General features: G+C 39.0%; 1 protein-coding gene across 4 annotated transcripts in view; it reads left to right on the top strand.

The window, feature by feature from the left end:
- Positions 1 to 1,990: 1,990 nt before the first annotated feature.
- lnx1 (ligand of numb-protein X 1) overlaps positions 1,991 to 21,007 on the top strand; it is a 54,494-nt gene continuing 35,477 nt past the window's right edge. For 2 of the 4 annotated variants that reach the window (XM_067383672.1, XM_067383675.1), the window contains exons 1-2: positions 1,991 to 2,271; positions 6,368 to 6,891. In XM_067383672.1, coding sequence (XP_067239773.1) covers positions 6,464 to 6,891 — 428 coding nt within the window. In that variant the 5' untranslated portion in view covers positions 1,991 to 2,271; positions 6,368 to 6,463. Of the gene's footprint in view, positions 2,272 to 5,232; positions 5,356 to 6,367; positions 6,892 to 12,446; positions 13,148 to 21,007 lie in introns of those variants that run through there. The other 2 variants (XM_067383673.1, XM_067383676.1) reach the window with 2 other exon arrangements.

The following is a 21,007-nucleotide window of genomic DNA, read 5'->3' on the forward strand; positions in this document are numbered from 1 at the left end:
ACAACTAAAAATTTGCTGATGAATCTGAAATTGAAAATGGAATTTAGAAATTGATTTAGAAAAGGCAATTGAAAATAGATAAATGATAATAAAAGGGAATCATGTTTATTAATTTATTTAGTGACCAGTTACACCAGTTCACCACTGCTCTACTGAATTAAATTCACATTTACAGAAAATTTTAATTCTGTGTATTTACTTTCAGACCTGCTGATATTCAGTGTAAAAACCTTGTGAAACAGGCAGGTGCAGATCTTAACGTGCAGTACATTCCACTTCAAATGACTTCATTGCAAACAGGAAAAACACTTGGCAATGAAGATTTTGATGAGGAATGACAGGCAAAACTGGCAATTGTAACATTTTTAACATATTCACTAAATTGCCAGAATAAAAAAATACTGTATAGCTAACAGCAATAGTGTTTACATCTGTTATTCATGCTGACAAACTATAGAGATAAAATATTGGTTTGATTCCAGCTCTTAAATATTTGATTCTTAAAATGTTAACACTCACCATTTTAGGTTGAAATACATTACTTTTTATTATAATAATATTAAAAATAAACAATTGTAATTTTATTTTCATTAGCAAAAGTTTTCAAATTTTATCCCATTTTTCCCTTCTAAATCTGGACAAATTTTACTTCAAAATCCATTTGATTTATTAGGAACAACAACAAAATAAATCTTAAAAATTATAAAGAAATAAAGAAAATGCCAGTAATTTGGTGATTCCCTTGTGTATTGTTTGTCTGTGATTTGTATAAATACATATGAAGACTTCAGATGCAAAAGCCTCTAAGTGCCATCTGAAATTTTCTTCTAAAATAAGCATTTCTTATCAAGCTCATATGTTTAGGTTCAGTAATTTCACTTTAATGGCAATTAATAGGTCCTTTTCATTGCTATTGTAGTGAAATAATTGAACATCAACATACGAGCTTGATAGAAAATGCTTATTTTAGAAGAAAATTTCAGATGGCACTTAGAGGTTTTGCATCTGAAGTCTTCATATTTGTATCATGTGTTCATCTGTCATGTTATCATAGCATTTTATGGTAAAATTTGTTCATTGTATAACTCTCAGATTTAGTTTTGTGTGTGTGTGTGTGTGTGTGTGTGTGTGTGTGTGTGTGTGTGTGTGTGTGTGTGTGTGTGTGTGTGTGTGTGTGTGTGTGTGTGTGTGTGTGTATTGTTTATTATTACAAAAATTATCGAGAAATTATCCGAAAGTGAACTGATCACACATGTTTCTCAGGAAGAAAGTAAACTTTACCGAACATGAGTTGTTTAAACTTCCTTCAGCTTCCATGCAGCTGTCTTAATCACACAAGCTCATGCATGCAATCATTATGACACACTCTTTCTTGAGAAATTAAAACTACAACAAGCATATATGACAAATATCTATTGCCGGTTTTGTGCAGGTAACCCCAATCCATACCAACATCCTAACCAAATCATCAAATGAAGCGTGCTGTCTGGTATTGTTGGATGAGTGTGGACCTCTGGAAAAATCAACTTTGCTGAAGTGTTTAGGGTTCTTAAAACACTTTGTACAGAGTTACAAGGATTTCTCAGGGGCATGTCACAGCTTGCCACATGCTGCCAGTGTATTTGCATTCGGTTTTGTGTGGGTGCATTTACTTCTTTTAAAAAACTGCATGTGTATGTTGTAATAGATTGTATTTTTTTTTTGCCATTTTTTGGCCATTGTTTAGTGTCCACATAATCTAATGTATTTATTTATACACTATAATGTTAAGATACTGCTATCTTCCTCTCTCTGTGTGTGTGTGTGTGTGTGTGTGTGTGTGTGTGTGTGTGTGTGTGTGTGTGTGTGTGTGTGTGTGTGTGTGTGTGTGTGTGTGTGTGTGTGTGTGTGTGTGTGTGTGTGTGTGTGTGTGTGTGTAAACCAGTTCCTGGCCCCACCAGAGCAGGTTGGGGCAGTTCTCATGTTTACCTGCCTACCGTTTTAACGCTGCCTCTTCTCTCTCACTTCCTGTATCAGGTGTGTGCATGTGTGCGTCAGGAGTTGGTGTCCCGGAGCATGATAGGATGGCCGGGGCGGCCCTGGACTGAAATACTCACTTGAAGACCACCAGGACAATTTTCAGATCATACCGGAGCCTAACTACCAGACATCAGGGAAATTTTTAACTTGTGGCCACTCGGACAAAGTCCTTTTATTTTCTCTTTTACTTTCTCTCATTCACTCTCCCCTTCTCATTTTCCCTAAGCCGGAGAGGTTGGATTACCTGTTCAGGTAAGCACAAGAACTACACCGGTCTATATTTACTTATAACTTTCACCTGATACTGATTTTTGTTTGATAAGCTTGTACTTGTTGACTCAGCACAGCTGTGGAGAAACTTTCTTTGTGTAGAAAGCAACACGAACCCTTTGAAGTCATAATGCCTGTGAAAATGTGTGTGTGTGTTTGTGTACATGGAGGCATGTGTGAGCATGGGCCAGGTGTTGATGTTCATATATTTGTAGTGTAAACAACTTTAGCTCAGATTGATCGTCGTCATCATTATTCTCTGGTTAGAGTAAGTTTGTATCAGCAGTTTTGACCACCAGCTGTTGGGAAAACCAATAGCATGTCACCTGTCAGTATGCGTGCTTCTCTTTGTGTGTTATGCTGGAAATGGGAAATTGTGGTCTCTGTTATGCTGTGTTTGCTGTTAGCTCATATCTTTATTGAATTTTACTCTCTATGTTATAACTGCTAGATCTGTGTTTTTATCCGTGGTATGACATTATATGGAGTGTAAAACATCAATCTGTACAAAATTGGACAAAATACAAAACTGATAGATGGAAGAAATTTATACACATTATTAAAAAAATGTAGTTTGATGCAAATCATTTATCATTCATTCATATACAGTCAAACCAAAACATTATTCAGACACTAGATATCATTTTTTTATATATATATTTTCTTACTAGTGGGTGCAAGACACTATAGTTAATTCATGTAAGTGAGGATAGCAAAATAAAGTAAACTCAGACATATTATACCCAAAAATTCTTCATACAGTGGACTACCAGTAAAACTGATAAAAATTTGGAACCAAAAATTATTCAGACACTTTGACTTGACCATGTTTTGCTTGAGTGTTATCTGACATAATTAAGATTATTTTTTTCTGACGCAGTTTAACTCTGAGATCTTGTAATTTTATTACCATTTTAAACTATAGTGAATAAACTGTATTAATGAATGAAATGTTCAAGGTGTCTGAATAAATTTTAGTTTGACTGTATATCTCCCCATGCTATATATATGGAACCAAAAGATGACATATAGAGGGACAGGGGTATCTGAGAAAAGAGTCTAATGGAACAGCATGAAAGCATGTTGGAAGTGAGGTGGGTTGAAGACGAAGAGGGGTTGGTTCAGAAATCCAAAGGGTGGGGGTGAACTATACATTTCCATATGATCACTTATGTAACTCTCCCCACGCTATACTGGAAGACTCTTTGATGTGAATTCTGATGATCCTCCCTGACAGAAACATGTAGCCTCGTTTCTCATATGGTCTGTGTCCAAATGCCTCTTTTGAAACTGATTTCCATATATGTATATATATATATGTAATATATATACATATTTGTAATTATTTTCTTAACGCACACTCACTCACCCACTTCTGTTATCTTTCTGTGAGTGTTATTTTTTGTGTGTGTGGCTGTGCTCATTTATATCCATAATTTCAACTGAATAGTTATTATATTTGCATTAATCATTCTGGTTTCATTGCATTATTCATTAGCTATATGATTCAACAGTTGAATGTTTAATCGAAGTGGAGCCTCAAGGCTCCTTGTTAGGGCCTAAAACTTAACTATTCAACCATGTTACCAAATAGATTTTATAAATAATATATTGATCTATTTTATTAATTAATTTAAAATAAATTGTATGTACTTTTCTAAATTAATCAATTTTAATCTTTTTTGTTTGTTTGTTTGTTTTTAATTGTATCAATTTTCTACAGATATAATGTTGATATTCATTTATTGCTAGAACATAAACACACAAATCAGCATTTAGATGTTCTAACTCTTCATTCTTGGTTCAGGCTGTAATAAGAACATCCAGAGATTCAGGAATGCGGTGGAATGTTCTGCTAAAACATGTCTGAACAAAGTGTAGCCAAGTCAAAGACAGATACACAGCAGGACTGAGATCGAGAGATCCACCCCTGCTGCCTCTTTTCTCAGAGTGCTGCCTTTGTAAAGCATGTCTATCAATTCTATTATGTCAGAAACACAGGTGGCATCACAGAGCTGAGATTTTATTCAGAAACAAAAATGGCATATGGAAGCATTTTCACTAGTGGTCTCAGACTTTTGGACCCCACTTTATATGTGTCTGCGTTTGCAATAATTCCATTAGTGGTGCATTATTGTGTACTTTATGTGATGGGAAAGTATGTGTTTGTCTGTGCTGAATGATATAAAAATGCTGACACACAACACACAAGATAATTTTTAACTGGAGCTTTTAAAGAAAAGGCTGATTAGGCTTAACATTATACCATGATTGAACATTCTGTGTATGTGTCTCCATAAATCCATTAACTGAAGGATATTTTCAGCATTTTCAGTCATTAAACATTGATCCCACAGGATTTAAGGTCACATACAATGCTGTGTATGTGTGTGTAGTTTTATGTTTGATTGTTCAGATGAAAGTTATTAACACTTTCTATGTTTAGTACACTTACCATTGCTTTCCTCTGGAGTCTGGACCAAAGGTCACTTGAGAAACAATATTACTTCCCTAGAGAAAATATGAGAGAACGAGACAGGGGAGTGAAATGAAACAAGCAGCTATTAAGTACTGTCATTCTGTTTGTTTAGGACAATGGATTTTTCAATTGAAGTACCTTTGAATGCAGGAAGACAAAAGAAAATGGAAAATTCCAATCGAATAAGAGCCGCAGGGTAAAAGCGAATGTGTGTGTGTGTGTGTATGTAATACAACGCAGTAGCATACTCAAGCCATATCGTCACTCTGAAGGATCATTAAAGAGATGATGATTTACGGAGAAAACAGGGTTGCCAGGTATAACTGTGTCCTTGGGCACACTCCTTTATGGGTGGGAGTGTATGTGTGTCCTTATATAGTTCTGGTTAAGCTCAGATCAGATTACAGGGTGGTGGACAATAAAGCTATTCTTATGAATTCACCTGCAGTTCACTGTCATTCAAGGGTTTCCTCTTCAAATCAACAGTGGGTGACTTCACAAAGTCAGACAAGCCATATTGAAACACACAGAAAGATGGAGCGAGACTGGAGCATTTACTAAATATGTTCAGAGAAGAGTTTTATACGGTGAGACACCCCAAACAAAATTTTATGGCTGTAATAATATTACACTCCCACTGAAACTGTACAATCTCTCCCATGTGAATTGGTTGTGTGTACTACAACAGGTGTGGTCAGTCTTATGCAAGGACATCCAGACCACAGGACTTCTTTTACAAGATAAAGTTTAAAATTTAAATGTTGTCAATACTTACCAGTATGATGTTATTTTCCCTGTGAAACATTTATTCGTTTACCATTCAGGCTGCTGTAAAGCTCTAAAAAAAATTACAAAGCACCATAAAGATAAAGTATAATAACGGTAGTCCACTTTCATGTTTCATAGAAAAAAAAGTTAAAGTTACACGTTTAGAATGACATTAAGGTGAGTAAATAATACAAAATAGTCACTTGAGGGTGAACTAGCCCTTTAAGCTAAAGCTAAAGCTAATCTAGGAGTGAACTCTGCTACATACAAACACAGGCACACAAACACATTTCTTTTCACTATCAAATGACTGGCTAGCATAAAGCTAGTTATAATTGTCCTAGTAAGATTATTATGGACAAAATTCTAGTTCAGAAAGAGCTGCTAAACCTCAATACTTAATCTTCTGGAATCATCCAGAATAATGCTAGCAAAAACTGGCTATTCTCTGTGTGACCATGCTAAAAACTTCCACAGTATAACTTCCAGTTATATCTTTTTCTTTTTCTCCAACTGGATTTATTAAGAATCTTAGGTGCAATATTGATATTTCTGTTGCCAGTGGAATATAAATGAGATTTGGATCAGTTTGATATTCATCCTTCTGCCAACTCAGGGAATTAAAAATAGAGTAAGAGCGATGAGGAACAGGCAGAAAGTAAAAAAAACAAAACACTTTTGCCGTCCTCTTTTTGCTAAACTGTGTCTTTGGGTGTGTGCGACCTGCCTTTCCAGCAAACACAGCCAACAAGATTATCATGTAGACACACCTATTTGCCATAAATGACAGTTCCTTTCTTTCTTTTTTTTTAATGTGCTCCTCCTGTACAGGTGGATGGCCCAAAACACAAACTGAAACAACGAAGCCCTCCAACTACAACAAATCAGTAACGATTTGACCTTCGACACCATACAAAACATTACGCAATGAGTGATCAGGAAGAGGAGGGCGCTGTGGCGATGCCTGTTTGTGGTGCAACAGGAGTCAGTCCCACCTCCCCTCCTCTTGACCTATGCCATATCTGTGGACAACGGCACTTACAGGAGGAGAACCACGAATATACCTACAAAGAGGAGGTGGATGATGACCTCATGTGCCACATCTGCCTTCAGCCTTTGATCCGGCCCCTGGACACCCCGTGTGGACACACCTACTGCCAAGAGTGTTTGACAAACTTCCTACTGGAGAGCGACTTCTGCCCGGTGGATCGCACTCCGCTGATGCTGCAGACCTGCCGCAAGTCCAGCCTGCTGGTGCACAAGCTGCTGGATAAACTGATGGTGTCCTGCCCCTTTACAGAACACTGCAGTGAAGTGCTGTCGCGGGGAGAAATGGAGGGACACATCAGGAGCCGGTGAGGAAATCACCCTCAGAGCTGTTTTTGATGTGATAGTAGTGGTCTTAACAAGATTTGAGCTTCTTAATAAAATTTAGGATGGTGGTATACAGGTTTGGATGATACACAATGTAATTTATCCAAGTAGAACATGGAACCACATCTTTTGTTGGTCCTGGAGCAATATTGCTTTCAAACATTCATCACCCTAATACTACTAGGGGCGTAGCAACCATTATAACTGTTTTTTGAGAAAGGTTTTATTTTACCTGGTAGCAGTAGGAAGGAAGAAACTGAAGCCAGCAGAAGCCAAAGCATTGCATTGATGCAAATAGTAAGCAAACATCCTACTATGGAAAACACCTACTTACTTTTTAGCAGATCAATTAGGACCAATCGGCCTATTGAATATTAAGTAATGATACTTAAAGAGTTAGCACACCAAAATATGAAAATTACTCACCCTCATGTCATTCCACACCCGTAAGTCCTTTGTTCATCTTTGGAGCTCTTGGATTTCATCAAAAATATCTTAATTTTTGTTCTGGGTTATGGGTTTGGAACGACATAAGTGTGATTAATTAATGACAGAATTTTCATTTTTGGGTGAACTAACTCTTTAACTAAAATTCATGAACCAAGCTGGTAAGTGTCTGCCAATTTTCAGATCTTTCTACATTCCTGAACCCCACCTTAAAGGTGCAGTCACATTTATCATTGTTTGGCAAAATTTTGCAGGTGAAAGAAAGTGGGTCCAGATGTTACAAAATATCATGAACAAAATGATGGGATTAATGATGTTGAAATGAAGATCCAAAGCTATTCTGCCAGCAAGCAAACAAACCCTAAACAACTACTGTCCATATAGCCTCTTTCTATTGATAAATGATAATATTATAATTGTCCTATGGGGATCTTCTGTTTTGCTTTGTTGGTAAGTTGAGTCTCTGCCTGCAGATTTACATAGGGAAAATTATTAGCCACCGGAGCTTTATCTGGCAAAATTCTTCATCACACCGATTCCCATTGAAATGACTGGATATCGCCCGTGATATTTTGCAACTGTAAATTTGACTGCATCTGCTTACACCTAGTTGGAATCATGATAAAATAGTAATAAAAATAGTGGTAAGGGTGATAAATGTGATGTTCAAACCCCTAACCCAATCTCTAAGCCTAAGCCAAAACCAAATCTTATTGGTTTAAAAGAATGTTGTTCAGTTTTCAGGAACAGCATAGAAGGTTGATCCAGACATTTATTCTTGAGGTTTAAAGGACATTTTCAGGAAGGTCTCATTTTTGGATGGCTTTATTTGAAGGTGACATGAAGGTTTGGGAATGTACAGTTTAAAGGGTTAGTTCACCCAAAAATGAAAATTATCCCATGATTTACTCACCCTCAATCCACATTTTGAACCCCCCCAAAAATGCATCCATCCATAATAAAAGTAATCCATACGGCTCCAGTGGGTTAATAGAGGTCTTCTTGAGTGAAGCGATGGGTTTTTGTAAGAAAAATATCCATGTAAGAAAAATATCCATCACTTTGCTTCAAAAGGCCTTTATTAAGTCATATATCCCTAGAATGGCTTGAGGGTGAGTAAATCAATGGATAATTTAAATTTTGGGGTGAACTATCCCTAGGTATTGAACTGTATATGCAATTTTTGAATTGCTGAATGTGACTGATGTATTGAACTCACATTCCATCTCATTGGCATTCATAAGCAGCTCTTTATTCATTGTCATTCATAAAAGACTCATGTCAGTGATTCGCCTCAATAGAAGATATGTGTCGAGCACATCTCCTTCTGCGTGTATGTGTTTGTTTGTTTGTTTATTTCATTAGAAGATTCTTTTGTTCCCTGCTCCTCGGAGGTAGCAACCCCACAGTGACCTCTGTTTAACCGACTAAGATATCTCCCACCTCAGTGCCTTTGGGGACGTTATGCTAACTAATGCTTTTTATTGGATCTTTTCCTCACTCTCACCATTTTCAGGATGGTGGAGTCTCTGTCGTTCCTGTGGACTGTTTCTGAATCATTAGTGCTCCATAAGCCTGAGGGCCTCAAATGAAATTAATTGCATTTTGTTACTGTCGTTAATGGAAAGTTTCCCTCTCATTTAAAATTCCACTTACGGAAACATAATCAACTTGCCCTTTTCTCCAGTCAACCGAAAAACCCACACTTGCTTCTTTCCATACTATTCCTCCTCTCCCCTCCCACATCTCCCTCTTTTTATACTGGGCTCTTGGGCTGTCAGTTCATCTTTCTTTGTCTTTCTCTACCTCTCCCTTCTTTCTCCAATGTGGTCTGGAAGCCAGAGGTCTTAGTTGGTCCAGGACTGTAAAGTTGGACATCGTTCAAAATGGGACGGGACTTAAAAGGAACAAGCACTTGTGAGGACCAGCCAAAGACTCTTTCTATGTAAGAATGGGCTTCCATTCATTCGTAACTACTTTTTTCCCTCTTGAACCCATGCATGTAAGCTTCAGCATCAGCTGCTTCTAATTGTTTTTGTGTCCCAGCATTTTGTGGTCACGTGATGTTAAATTCACACCGGTGACTCAATTACAGTGTGGTGTGAAGACCTGTTGTATTGAGTCAGCTTTGGCTGCTGCTTTGATGTTTTTTAGATTGATTTGCATGTTATTTGCATGTGCTTTGGAGTTCAGTACCAAATGTAGAAAGGTTTGTGTCTTGTACTGTATGTTGGTCTGTGTTTGTGTCAAGCAGGTCTAGATGCACTTTGTCTGTCAGTGTGCGTAAGCATGTGCTCGTGTCTGCATGTATTTGACGGTGTACAGACTTTCCTGGAATCCTTGATCAGAAGTGGGAGGGAATGTAGCGCCTCAGGCTGTCCTTGGGCTCACATGCAGTATTGATGATAGCACGTGCTATACTGTCACTAAATCATACAGTTATTGAAAGTGCTGTAAAGTTTGGGGATCTATAAAGCCATAACCATTTTTGTCTGATTACATGACCGTGTGAGTTCTATCTATCTATCTATCTATCTATCTATCTATCTATCTATCTATCTATCTATCTATCTATCTATCTATCTATCTATCTATCTATCTATCTATCTATCTATCTATCTATCTATCTATCTATCTATCTATCTATCTATCTATCTGTCTATCTATCTGTCTATCTATCTGTCTATCTGTCTGTCTGTGTCAGCATCTTTCGTGTTTTTGTGTTTGCAGTCAAGCGGGTCTAGATGCACTTTGTCTGTCAGTGTGCGTAAGCGTATGATCGTCTGCATGTATATGGTGGTGTACAGACCTTCCTAGAATCCTGGATCAGATCTGGGGAGAGAGGAGGAAATGTAATGCCTCAGGCTGTCCTTGGGCTCTTAAGCACATGCAGTATTGATGATAGCACATGTTATATTGTCACTAAATCATATAGTTATTGGAAGTGCTGTAAAGTTTGGGGATCTAAGGGTGTGTGCACACTTGTATTTCGGTTCGTTTTGGTTCGCTTGGTTCATTTGGTTCATTTGGTCCGGACCAAAAAAAAAAAATATATATATAAAATATATATATCTGATTGGTCTGCATTTATGACGTATTGCCTATTTTGAGAAGGAACTTACAGAGCATCCAAAACAATGCTGTGTGCTGGGCTAAATGCGCTCATTGTATGTGTGTAGCCTACATATGGTGGTATTTTGACCAGCTGAGAATTCGTGAAGAGCTTATAAAATGTGTAAAGGTGTCAAAACAGCAGGAGGAATCCCTCTGTCACACACACAAACAATCTGCTGAGAGAAGACAACTGTGTACCGAACTGTGATGGGAAACATCATCATTACTATGACGAGAAAAAACGATATGCGTGAGCATTCCATCCTTTTTAGGGTCTCATCTTCCTGTTCATGTCTTTGGTCTGTGTTGCGTTCATTCATTCGAACTGCACCAGAATTTGTTTGGAAGCAGAGGGTGTGTTCACACGTGTCATATTTGGTTCGATTAAAACAAACCCCGGTGCGATTGCTCTGTTAGTGCAGTTCATTTGAACCTTTGTGAATGCTGATATCCGAACCCTGGTGCGCACCAAACAAGACAAGACCCTAAAATGGGGAAAATCCTCACGCATATAGATTTTTCTCGTCATAGTCGCGAGTTTGGCCATCACAGATATCAGAAGGGCATCTCCACGCAGCAGATCATTTGTGTTGTGTGACGGAGGGATTCCCGCCGCTGTTTTGACTCCTTTACACATTTTATAAGCTCTTCATGTGTTCCCAGCTGGCCAAAATACCGTCATATGCAGGCTATGAACACACAACAAGCAGATTTAGTCCCCTACTCAGCATTGTTTAAGATGTTCGGTAAGTTCCGTCTCAAAATAGGTTGTGACCATATCCCTATGTCTTTAGATTCGGTATCTTTTGGTGCGGTGATAAAATTGCCAATCTGAACGCAAATTGGACCAGGACAATATATGTTTTTTTTGGTTCGGACGAAACGAACTACAATCGCGCTCGGTTCAAGGCAACTGTGCCTAGTGTGAGTACACCCTTAATGTGGTACATTTGAACGTGTGAACGCTGCCATCCGAACCTTGGTGCACACCAAACAAGCGGGCAGAGACCGCTGAAAAGATGGGTCTCGGTTCGCTTCCAGACGAACTCTGGTGCGGTTCGAATGATATATGAACGCAACACGGACCAAAGACATGTAAACGAACCAAAAACAGGAAGATGAGACCCTAAAATGGGCATATCGATTTTCCTCGTCATAGTCAAGAGTTTGCCCATCACAGGCATCAGACACGCGTCTTCACGCAGCAGATCGTTTGTGTGTGTGACGGAGGGATTCCCAAAACTGTTTTGACTCCTTTACTGATTTTATAAGCTCTTCACGAGTTCCCAGCTGGCCAAAATACCGTCATATGCAGGCTACGCACACACAACAAGCACATTTAGTCCAGCACACAGCATTGTTTTGGATGTAAGCAAGTTACGTCTCAAAATAGGCAATACGTCATAAAATCCGACCAATCAGATTGTGAACGTATCCCTATGCCTTTAGGTTCAGTATCTTTTGTTTCGGTGATAAAATTGCCAATCTGAAAGCAAATCCAGGTTCAGTACCAGGACTAAATGTTTTTTGTTTTGTTTTTTTTTGGGGTCCGAACCAAACTACTAGTGTGAATCTTTTCATCTTTTCAGTGGTCTCTGTCCACTTGTTTGGTGCGCACCAGGGTTCAGATGGAAGCAGTCTCACATGTTCAAATGAACTGCAATAACAGAGCAATCACACCAGGGTTCGTTTTAATCGAATCCATCCATCCATCCACCCATCCATCCTCTGCATGTCTATCCTCCTCATACACATACACATAAACGCACACCCCTTCATGGCTGAATGAACTGTTGCTCTGTGGAGGGGGTGGTCTTTGCCACATGCTCTACCCTTGAGGCACACGGACAATGATAGATGGACCACCCAAGCCTGCATCTCCCCCTCTCTCTCATGTCAGATGGTTCGGCCCAGCTCTCTCTCTCTCTCTCTGTAGAGCATGCTGCAGTATAAGTCAGATGCTGTGTTGCCACACTCACACATACTCTCTCTCGCTCTGTCTCTCTCACATTCACAGCAGCATGTGGGCTCGTGAGCGTAAATCCTCTTACTCTTGGACGATGCCCAGGACAGATTAGACCGCAACGCAACCATCGCACCCGACCGGCGTGCCAGCAAACGCCACTCTCTGCCTCCTCTTCTCCTTCTACCTCACCTTTCTCTTTTCTTCTCCGCCTGGGCTCCCGTGCACCTGCGCCTGCTCCAGTCGCCGCTCCTGCCTCCTTTTCTTCTCGAGTCTTTCTTCATCCTGCGCTCTCTGCTCTCCTCCGCTGGCAGCGCTCCCAGTCTTTACCTCTCCCTCTACTGCTGCTGATCTCTCTACTGCTGAGATGACCGGGCTAAAAGCCTGAGGGAGGCAAAAGAAAGAAAAGTGGAAAGGCAAAGAACCAGGAAGAAAAGGAAAAGGAAGAATAGCTTTTTTACTTAAGAGGAAGGCGGGTGGGGGGGTCAGAACTCTAGTAGAGGTGGTGGAGGAAGGGGCAGGGAGGACGTCGGATAGGAAAGACTGCATTCAGCCCAGAGAAAGAGAAAGAAAGCAAAAGAAAGAGAGGCACAAGACAGAGGACCTGGGAGAGAGAGGGTCATGAAGGCTCTCCTGCTGTTGGTTCTGCCCTGGCTCAGTCCAGCAAACTACACTGACAATGTGGGCAACCTGCACATCCTCTACTCAGAACTGTGAGTAACACACACATCAGCTCGTGGCAACGTCCTGTGTGTGTCTGGTGTGAGAAGCGCCCATATGTACCATCTCATCTTCTAGTCTTATACAGGACAGTCGCACAGTACCCCATCCCATCCGGCACTGCAATGTGTGCATCTGGTTGTGTGTATAAGTGTGTGTTTGTGTGTGCACGCGTGTCCATACATCATTTGCAAGAACTGCATAAATCCCAATTGATCCCATTTTTTTTAAGCTAAATTGCTTGTATATCTGTATGTGTTTGCATATCTTTATGTGCTTTTGTAGACTAGAAGTTATTGTATCTCATATATTCATTTTTAAAAGTACAAATGCACTATGTTGTGTTTTTTATTGTAGTTGTGTGGCATTGGATAGTGTAGAGGTGATTGCGTTTTGTGATGAAGCAGGTTTTGTTTTGATGCTACCAAGCAGTGAGGGACACTGCAGCATGACCTAATGTGTGTGTGTGTGTGTGTGTGTGTGAGTGCAGGTTTTTTCGCGTCATTTTTAAGCGTGTTTTTATTGAAATATATATATTTGTTAGATATAAAGTGTAATTTATCTTTGCACACTTATGCAAATAGGACTGAGCGCACAGAAAGATCACTGTTGCTAGGCGCACCATTCAGAAAATCAAACACTGGTACTCAAACACACACCTAAGCGCACTGGATATCTGACAACAGCATATCTGATCACTTTTAGAGCTGCGAGGCACATAAAACATTCAAGCTGATCCTCTCTCTTGGGTCAAAATCTTAAAACACTCCCCAAAAGAGTAAAATATACACTCATATGTGGCAGTAAACAGCTTCTTCATTGTGCACTGCACTGTTTAAAAGACACTTCTGCATTCAGTGGGAGAGTGTATTTGGGTGAAAGCTGGTTATATTGATCCCAGGTCTTTGGCAGAAACACAATTGTGCCATGTAAGTGTGTGTGAAAGGGTGAGCATAGTACAATAGACTGCATTACAAATCCTCTCTGCTCTTAGAGTCTAGACTATACACAACACAAACACATTGATATTGGTGTGTGTATAGCATGGGAAATGAAGAAAAGGAGGATTGGAGTGGAACAGGACAGTAGGGTGTCTTCAGAGGGATGAATAGTGAGGAGACCGATAAGGTAATTTTCTGCACCATCTGTCCATGAGTTTGTTTGGCTTGGATCTTATAGGACGAGGTATTTCTGTTTCTCTTCTTGTATGTGGGTCATCATATGAGCCGTGTTTTATGATTTATGTGCTTGCGTATGTGAGTGTCATGGGTAGACGTACCGTCTTTGATGCATTGAGAAGGTGACTAGAGAGGCGTTGTGTAGTCTGTTTTTTGTTTGGCTGGCTGACGGTAGCACGGTTGTTCATCTTCATCATATATAATGACAGAAAGCTTCTATTCTCATCTCTCTCATACACGATGGCCTTCTTTCTTAGTTTCGGCGTGTTTTTCTTTGCCCAGAATGTCTCTCTTCATTTTTTACATATCCTTATCTTTTCCTTTCTGTCTTTCTTTGTTATCGGATGTTGAACTTCTAACAGGTTTCTCTGTGGCACTGTGGTGGACATCCACAAATGGATATGAATGATAGCATATCGTACCAGACTGACCCCGCAATCAGTAACGCATATGCTGGTATCTGGTATTAACATCTGTCTCAGGTGATCCAAGCACAAGTGTCTCATGACCACTCTGCTTCCAAATATACTTTTTTATGTCACAATATACATTATCTGATTCACATAATATGTGCTATTAATTGCAAAATATTCTATGAAGTTTTTTTGCATCTGTATGGATGGAGTTTTCGAAAAGAAAAAAAAAAAAAAAACTTTAAAAACAGCACATAACCATCAAAAAACCTTTGTTTTAGTGCAGTTAATTGTGACATGGGTGAGTATGAGGACCTTTAATTTTGTCTAAGATAAATGCAGTGTGGTCCAGTGCGTTTCTGACTACCTCTGATCGCAAAGGTTTTGGACCGTGTTTACACTTGTATTTAGCACTGACCACTTGTGATAAGTTCACCTGAGATTAATGTTAATACCAGATATAAACAGTGTGTTAGTGCTGATCCTGTATGTTTGATCTCTGCTGAAGCTGCCCATCTTCCTTTGACAACACACATTCACAAACACGCACACGGGTTTCTGTTTTATGGGGACATTCCATAGACATAATGATTTTAATACTGTACAAACTGCATATTCTATCCCCTAACCCTAACTATCACAGAACATTTTCTGCATTTTTTCCTTTTTCAAAAAAAATAAAAATAAATAAAAAAAATCACACACACACACACACACACACATCCCGTTCTCTCTTGTGCTTTGAGATGCTTAATTACACTTTGAATTAAACATTAATCTTCTCTTTGCGCTGCTGCAGATGTTCTGTATGCAGATTCTTGATCTCTTTCTCTCTCTCTCTGTGTGTGGCACAATACCTGATGAACAGCATTACTAACACTACAGGCAGTCTAAAGGTGAAGTTTGTGATTTCTGCACCACTAGTGTCACCAAACGGTACTGCAAAAACAATAAGTGGGCAAACAGATAGCCCCGCCCCAAACTTACGCCATTGTTTCTGACTGGTTTGATTGAGCCACTGTCACAGGCATAGTCATCATCAGTATTTACACTCTCCAGGAAGTCAGTCTACCAATGGATCACTTATAACCTTCTTCTTATATCTGATTCAAAAAGACTTCTGCTTCACAGTGTTTTTATGTATGTGTGGGTAATGTTTATCTTGTGCATTGCATGAATGTACAAGTATGCTGAGATGTGGCTTTTCATGTTTGTGTGATGTTGGATGTGTCTGCACATGCTTTTTCAGGTGGTATGTGAGACAAACAACTCACACTTAATGTTTCTAGATATACAGTGAAGCACTATTGAACTCTGTGTGCTTCCGACATTTGCATTCTGATTCTGTGCAATAACAGTGCATTGATGGCATGTAAAACATAAGCTCTTTTACGTATGAAAAACTTTCATGACATGCAAAGGTTTATGCAATATTGAAATCATGAAATTAATAGGTTGATGTTATTGTATTTATAATAAATGCGATTAAATAAATACGTTTAGCGCCATCATATTTATTTACTGAAAGTTATCACTTTCACCTTATTGGACATTAGTGGTTTCATTCAAAAGTATGATTTGTAAAGACTCATACATGTTAAAGGGATAGTTCACCCAAAAATGAAAATTCTGTCATCATTTACTCCCCCTCAACTGGTAACCTGTGTAAAAAACTGCTCTGCTGTACACAAAAGAAGATATTTGGAAGAATGTTTGTAACCAAGCAGATCTCGCCGCCCATTTACTACAGTAGTAAGAAAAAAAATACAATGGCAGTCAAAGGGGGGCGAGATCTGCTTGGTTACAGACATTCTTCTAAATATCTTCCTTCGCAGTAAAATCCACAGAGTTAAATCAAATCTGCTCAGATAACATTTGGTCCCTCTCTGAATAGTGTTAAAATAACACTGAAGCAGAGTTAAAGTTAATGAGATAATTAAGCTATTAATTCAGGGATGATTGAACATTAATGATGAACACCTGCTGTTAACAAGCAGAATAACTGAAGAAAAGAGAAACACAAGAACTACAAGTGACTTCAGCCAAAACCATTTAATTGAAATCAACTGAAGGTAAAAGACATTAAATCTCTCAAGATCTGATTTACTTATTACTAACCATATTGACTGTCACATGTCTAAATAATTTCTTATTGAGAATTAACAGAGGTTTAAATGTTGGTGTTTTATTGGTCAATAAATTATGCCACCATCGTGGTGGTCAGGGTTTGTTTTAGTTGGGGACTTGATCTTTTTATGTTTTTAAAATAATTTGTGTTTGAGCAATTGCAATAGTGTTTCACAACAAACACTTGTGCATTGCTGAATCAAAAGACTCAGAGAGGGACCAAATGTTATCTGCGCAGAGTTGATTTAACTCTGTGGATTTTACCGTGTTTGTGTACAGCAGAACAAAGAAATGTATACAGGTTAGGAACAACTTGAAAGGGAATAAATGATGACAATTTTCATTTTTGGGTAAACTATCCCTTTAAGGTTTAAGGATAATTCAGCTTACAAAGAGCGCAAATGATTTCTGAATGGGCAATCTGTATTTCAATTAAATTAAAATAGATTAAGATAAATAAATGTGACATTTAAAAATGTTTTTGCTGACAAAGTTGTTCCATAGTTCACTGAAAAATTATCGCTATCCCACTATCAGATTTTGTCCAAGCATTGATCTCATCGGAAGCTGTTACTGTGTTGATATTGTACAGCTTTCATGCCTATCCAAACATAAATCCACTGTTTCGCATGATCACCCTGTCTGTCCACATTTCACACTGACTTTTTACCCGTCCAGATGGGTGTGATGAGCGTCCGTTATCATTAATGCAATGTCAGGTTACCTCACAAGAAAGTGTTAAAGTGTTAAGATGTCCTACCTCTAAAGTACATCGCACTTCTTGAGGGCTCGTGCTAACATGTTTAGAGCTTTTAGACATTATTTTAGCCAGTATGTGGGCTGGAAACAGTTCTTCTGAATGGGATTTGTGTCATGATGCATCTATGTTTGAAAATGGAGGCTTGTGTTTTGACTCATCTGAATGTGAATGAGAGTGGCTGGAAGGCTGATTGCTGTCAGGATGAACATGATTTTGATTTGTGTACCTCTGCGTGGTTTGTATTTTTCTTTTAGTAGTTATGAGGGTGGAGGATGGTGATTGATTTTATGTGCGTGCATGTGTGTATGTGTGTCTGCATGCAGCGGATGGCTCTGGTCAGACAGCAGCAATTCGTCATCAGTGTGTCGCGTGTGTTGCCGTGGTGACCTTATTTTCAGGCATAGTGAGCGGATGACCGCTGAACGTGCGCGTGAGTGGTTTGTCCTGCGGCATTTGCTGGCTCACTCAGTGACCGCATAACCCATCTACTTATCTGTGCCAAGGCACATCACACAAACACGAGAGAAGAAAAGAAATGTGGGACGTAAAGAACCATGTTCAATAATGTTGACATTGAACTGGTATGTACTGTATAAACCGTCATGGGACAGACTGTATATATCAGTATATATATAATATAAAAAACATCTTTTGAATGGTAGTAAGATATAGGCCTATACATACAGGGCCTTAAATGATCACTCGTCAAGCGTCAAATTTGCGTAAAAATCAGCATTGGCGATTAGCCTATATGAGGGTGTCAGTCGCCAGTTGGCTGGTAATATTTTTATGAAATCTAACAATGTAAAGTTGTGAGAACATGAATGTAAACAAACGTGAAGGATGCTCAGAACAGTTAACAAGAGTTTAAGCCTTGGCGATTTAAATATTCAAGTTCAAAAAGGCACAAAAGGGAACTCTATTCGTTACTCATGCGGTGTAGGAAGTTTTGTGTGCAGCTGTGCGCACACATCCGAAGCACGTGCCCAGAAAGCTGCAACTCAGTCAGTGCACAAATACTGAACTGAGCTCTTCTTGCACTTGAAGGGACAAATTCACAGAAAGTATCCTAGTAAACATAGTTGGTTATGTCTTAAGTGAATCTAAAAAGTAGAGAAAGATGTACTGTTATCAGTGTACTGGTAGGGACTACAATGGGTTTCTTCCCTGGTTGGTGACATCACTAACCCTAAAACTGACATGAACCCTGCCCCTGAGAACACGCAACAAAGGGTGCGAGGCCATGTTATACTGCTTTAGAGAAGAGGTACACTGTAAAAAAAATCCCAGTAAAATTTACGGTAAAAAAACGTTATAATGTTATAATGTTAATTGACCAACCTAATGAAGTGCTAATATCTGTTTTGTACCTTTATAATACACTGACAGTCACCAAACACAGTTGTGATGAGAGTCACATGATGAATCAAAATTCATCACAAGCAGCTTTTCCACAAGTTGAGGAGGACAATACTAATATATAGAAGGTGCACACAGTGTCATTCACACACACACTAAACATGGTATGGTAATCATGGTAACATGCATGAAATTTTAAAAATGCAATAAACATTAATTTAACAACATTAGATGTAACATAAAACCCTAATGTACATAACTGATTAGGAAAAAAATGAGAAAAACTAAGAAGAAACAGTTATTTCAACGAAAATATATAAAATGTGAAGTGTCACGGAGGGAATTGTGGGAATGTCAATTTTAACGTTTTTTCACTGTAAATTTTACAATGAATTGTTATTTTTCACTTCCAAAAACTGTGAATTTAACGGTATTTTACCGTAAAATTACATTAAATGTACCGTTAGATCTATTACAGTTATTCTCCGTATATAGTACGGAAACTTCCTGTAAACCAACTGACAGTTTTTCACCGCGACATTTTTACAGTCTTTTACTGTTAAAATCCCTGTCATTTTTTACAGTGTAGAGTTGTTGTAGGAGAGTGTTGTTGACATGCCGTCATTTTACGCCAGACTTCTTCACAAATGAGGATCAGTTAAATGCTGGATTTGCACAAAAGATTAACATGACGGCACGTGCTTGAATCAACTCCACAGCAACTACATAAATTTGTCCACTAACCATTCAGAAACATCCAGATGCATTCTAAAAGTTGTAACTTCTTCCGGAGTCTCTCCATCTGTGTCCGGTTTAAACAATGTAAGGCCGATCACAGTTACTGACATCGTCATTTTGGCTGCGTGAGATTCTCCAGTTTTGTTGTTGTTGAGCAACCGAAGTGTAAGTTGTTAAAGCTTCGCCCTCTACTTTTTGCTCACAAACCAAATAGGGGAAAATTTGACAAGCTATAATAAATTAACTATGGGGTATTTTGAGTTGAAACTTCACAGACACATTATGGGGACACCAGAGACTTATATTACATCTTGTAAATGGAGGATTATAGGCCCCCTTTAATGTTTTAAATTTATATTAGGCTAGTAGCTTCGGCTGTGGTATCAAAATTGGAACAGAGAATTGTGAATTTTGACTGGTATCTAAAATTTTGGTGTCATAACTGCCTGTTTTTGCAAAAACAGTTTCATGGCTGGTCAACGGCCATTGGCAGATTTGACAAAAAGTTAGTTTTAGGCCATGTAAGGTATTGATCTAAAGCCGAGTTCAGACTGCACGATTTTCAAAGTAGTCGGGTCACTGTTCTTTTCACACTGCATGACTATCTTGGCCAGCATTCAGACGCTGCTGTGTTCAAACTGCACGATGGATCGGCGACAGAAGGTTTCACACTGCATGACTTTACAATAGGAAGAATCGCCGACAACTCTGTCTGGAAAACTACGCAAACTACGTTTCACAACCAAACACACGCGAGATGTGACAAGGAAACAACACGATATCACGCGTGCAAGACCGGAGTTCTCACGTGAGACTGGGATTATTATTAAAAATGGTAGCGCGGAAGAAGCTTGCAATACAAATTGCCTGTGCGTTGATTTGCAGTGAAAACAAGAAAAAGAAAAGAATATGGAGGAGGAAATGGTTGGGGAGATGCGAGGAACAAGGATTGTGTGTTCTGCAATGAGAGTTTGAGGTAAATACATAACTTTTCAATGTGCTGCTGTTGCGGATGCCGGATGGTCAAGCAAATGTTTGTGCTTTGTTTCTGTTTGATAGAATTGTAATTTTTATGTGTACGAAGCCATACTTGCTGATATTAGGCTTGTTTGAGATGAGCAAATTCTGCGCAGAACCGATCACCGGTGATCACCGCGAGATGCATGCCGGTTAGAAATGTGTCCGAGGGTGGGCCGCCGTGCTCTGATGTCATGCTGACGTGTGTCAAAAACCTCTCGCGAGGGTGAGGTGGACGTGTCGGATTCTGCAGTCGAGCGC

This window comes from Chanodichthys erythropterus, chromosome 4, assembly GCF_024489055.1.
Source record: "Chanodichthys erythropterus isolate Z2021 chromosome 4, ASM2448905v1, whole genome shotgun sequence".
Lineage (NCBI taxonomy): Eukaryota > Metazoa > Chordata > Actinopteri > Cypriniformes > Xenocyprididae > Chanodichthys > Chanodichthys erythropterus.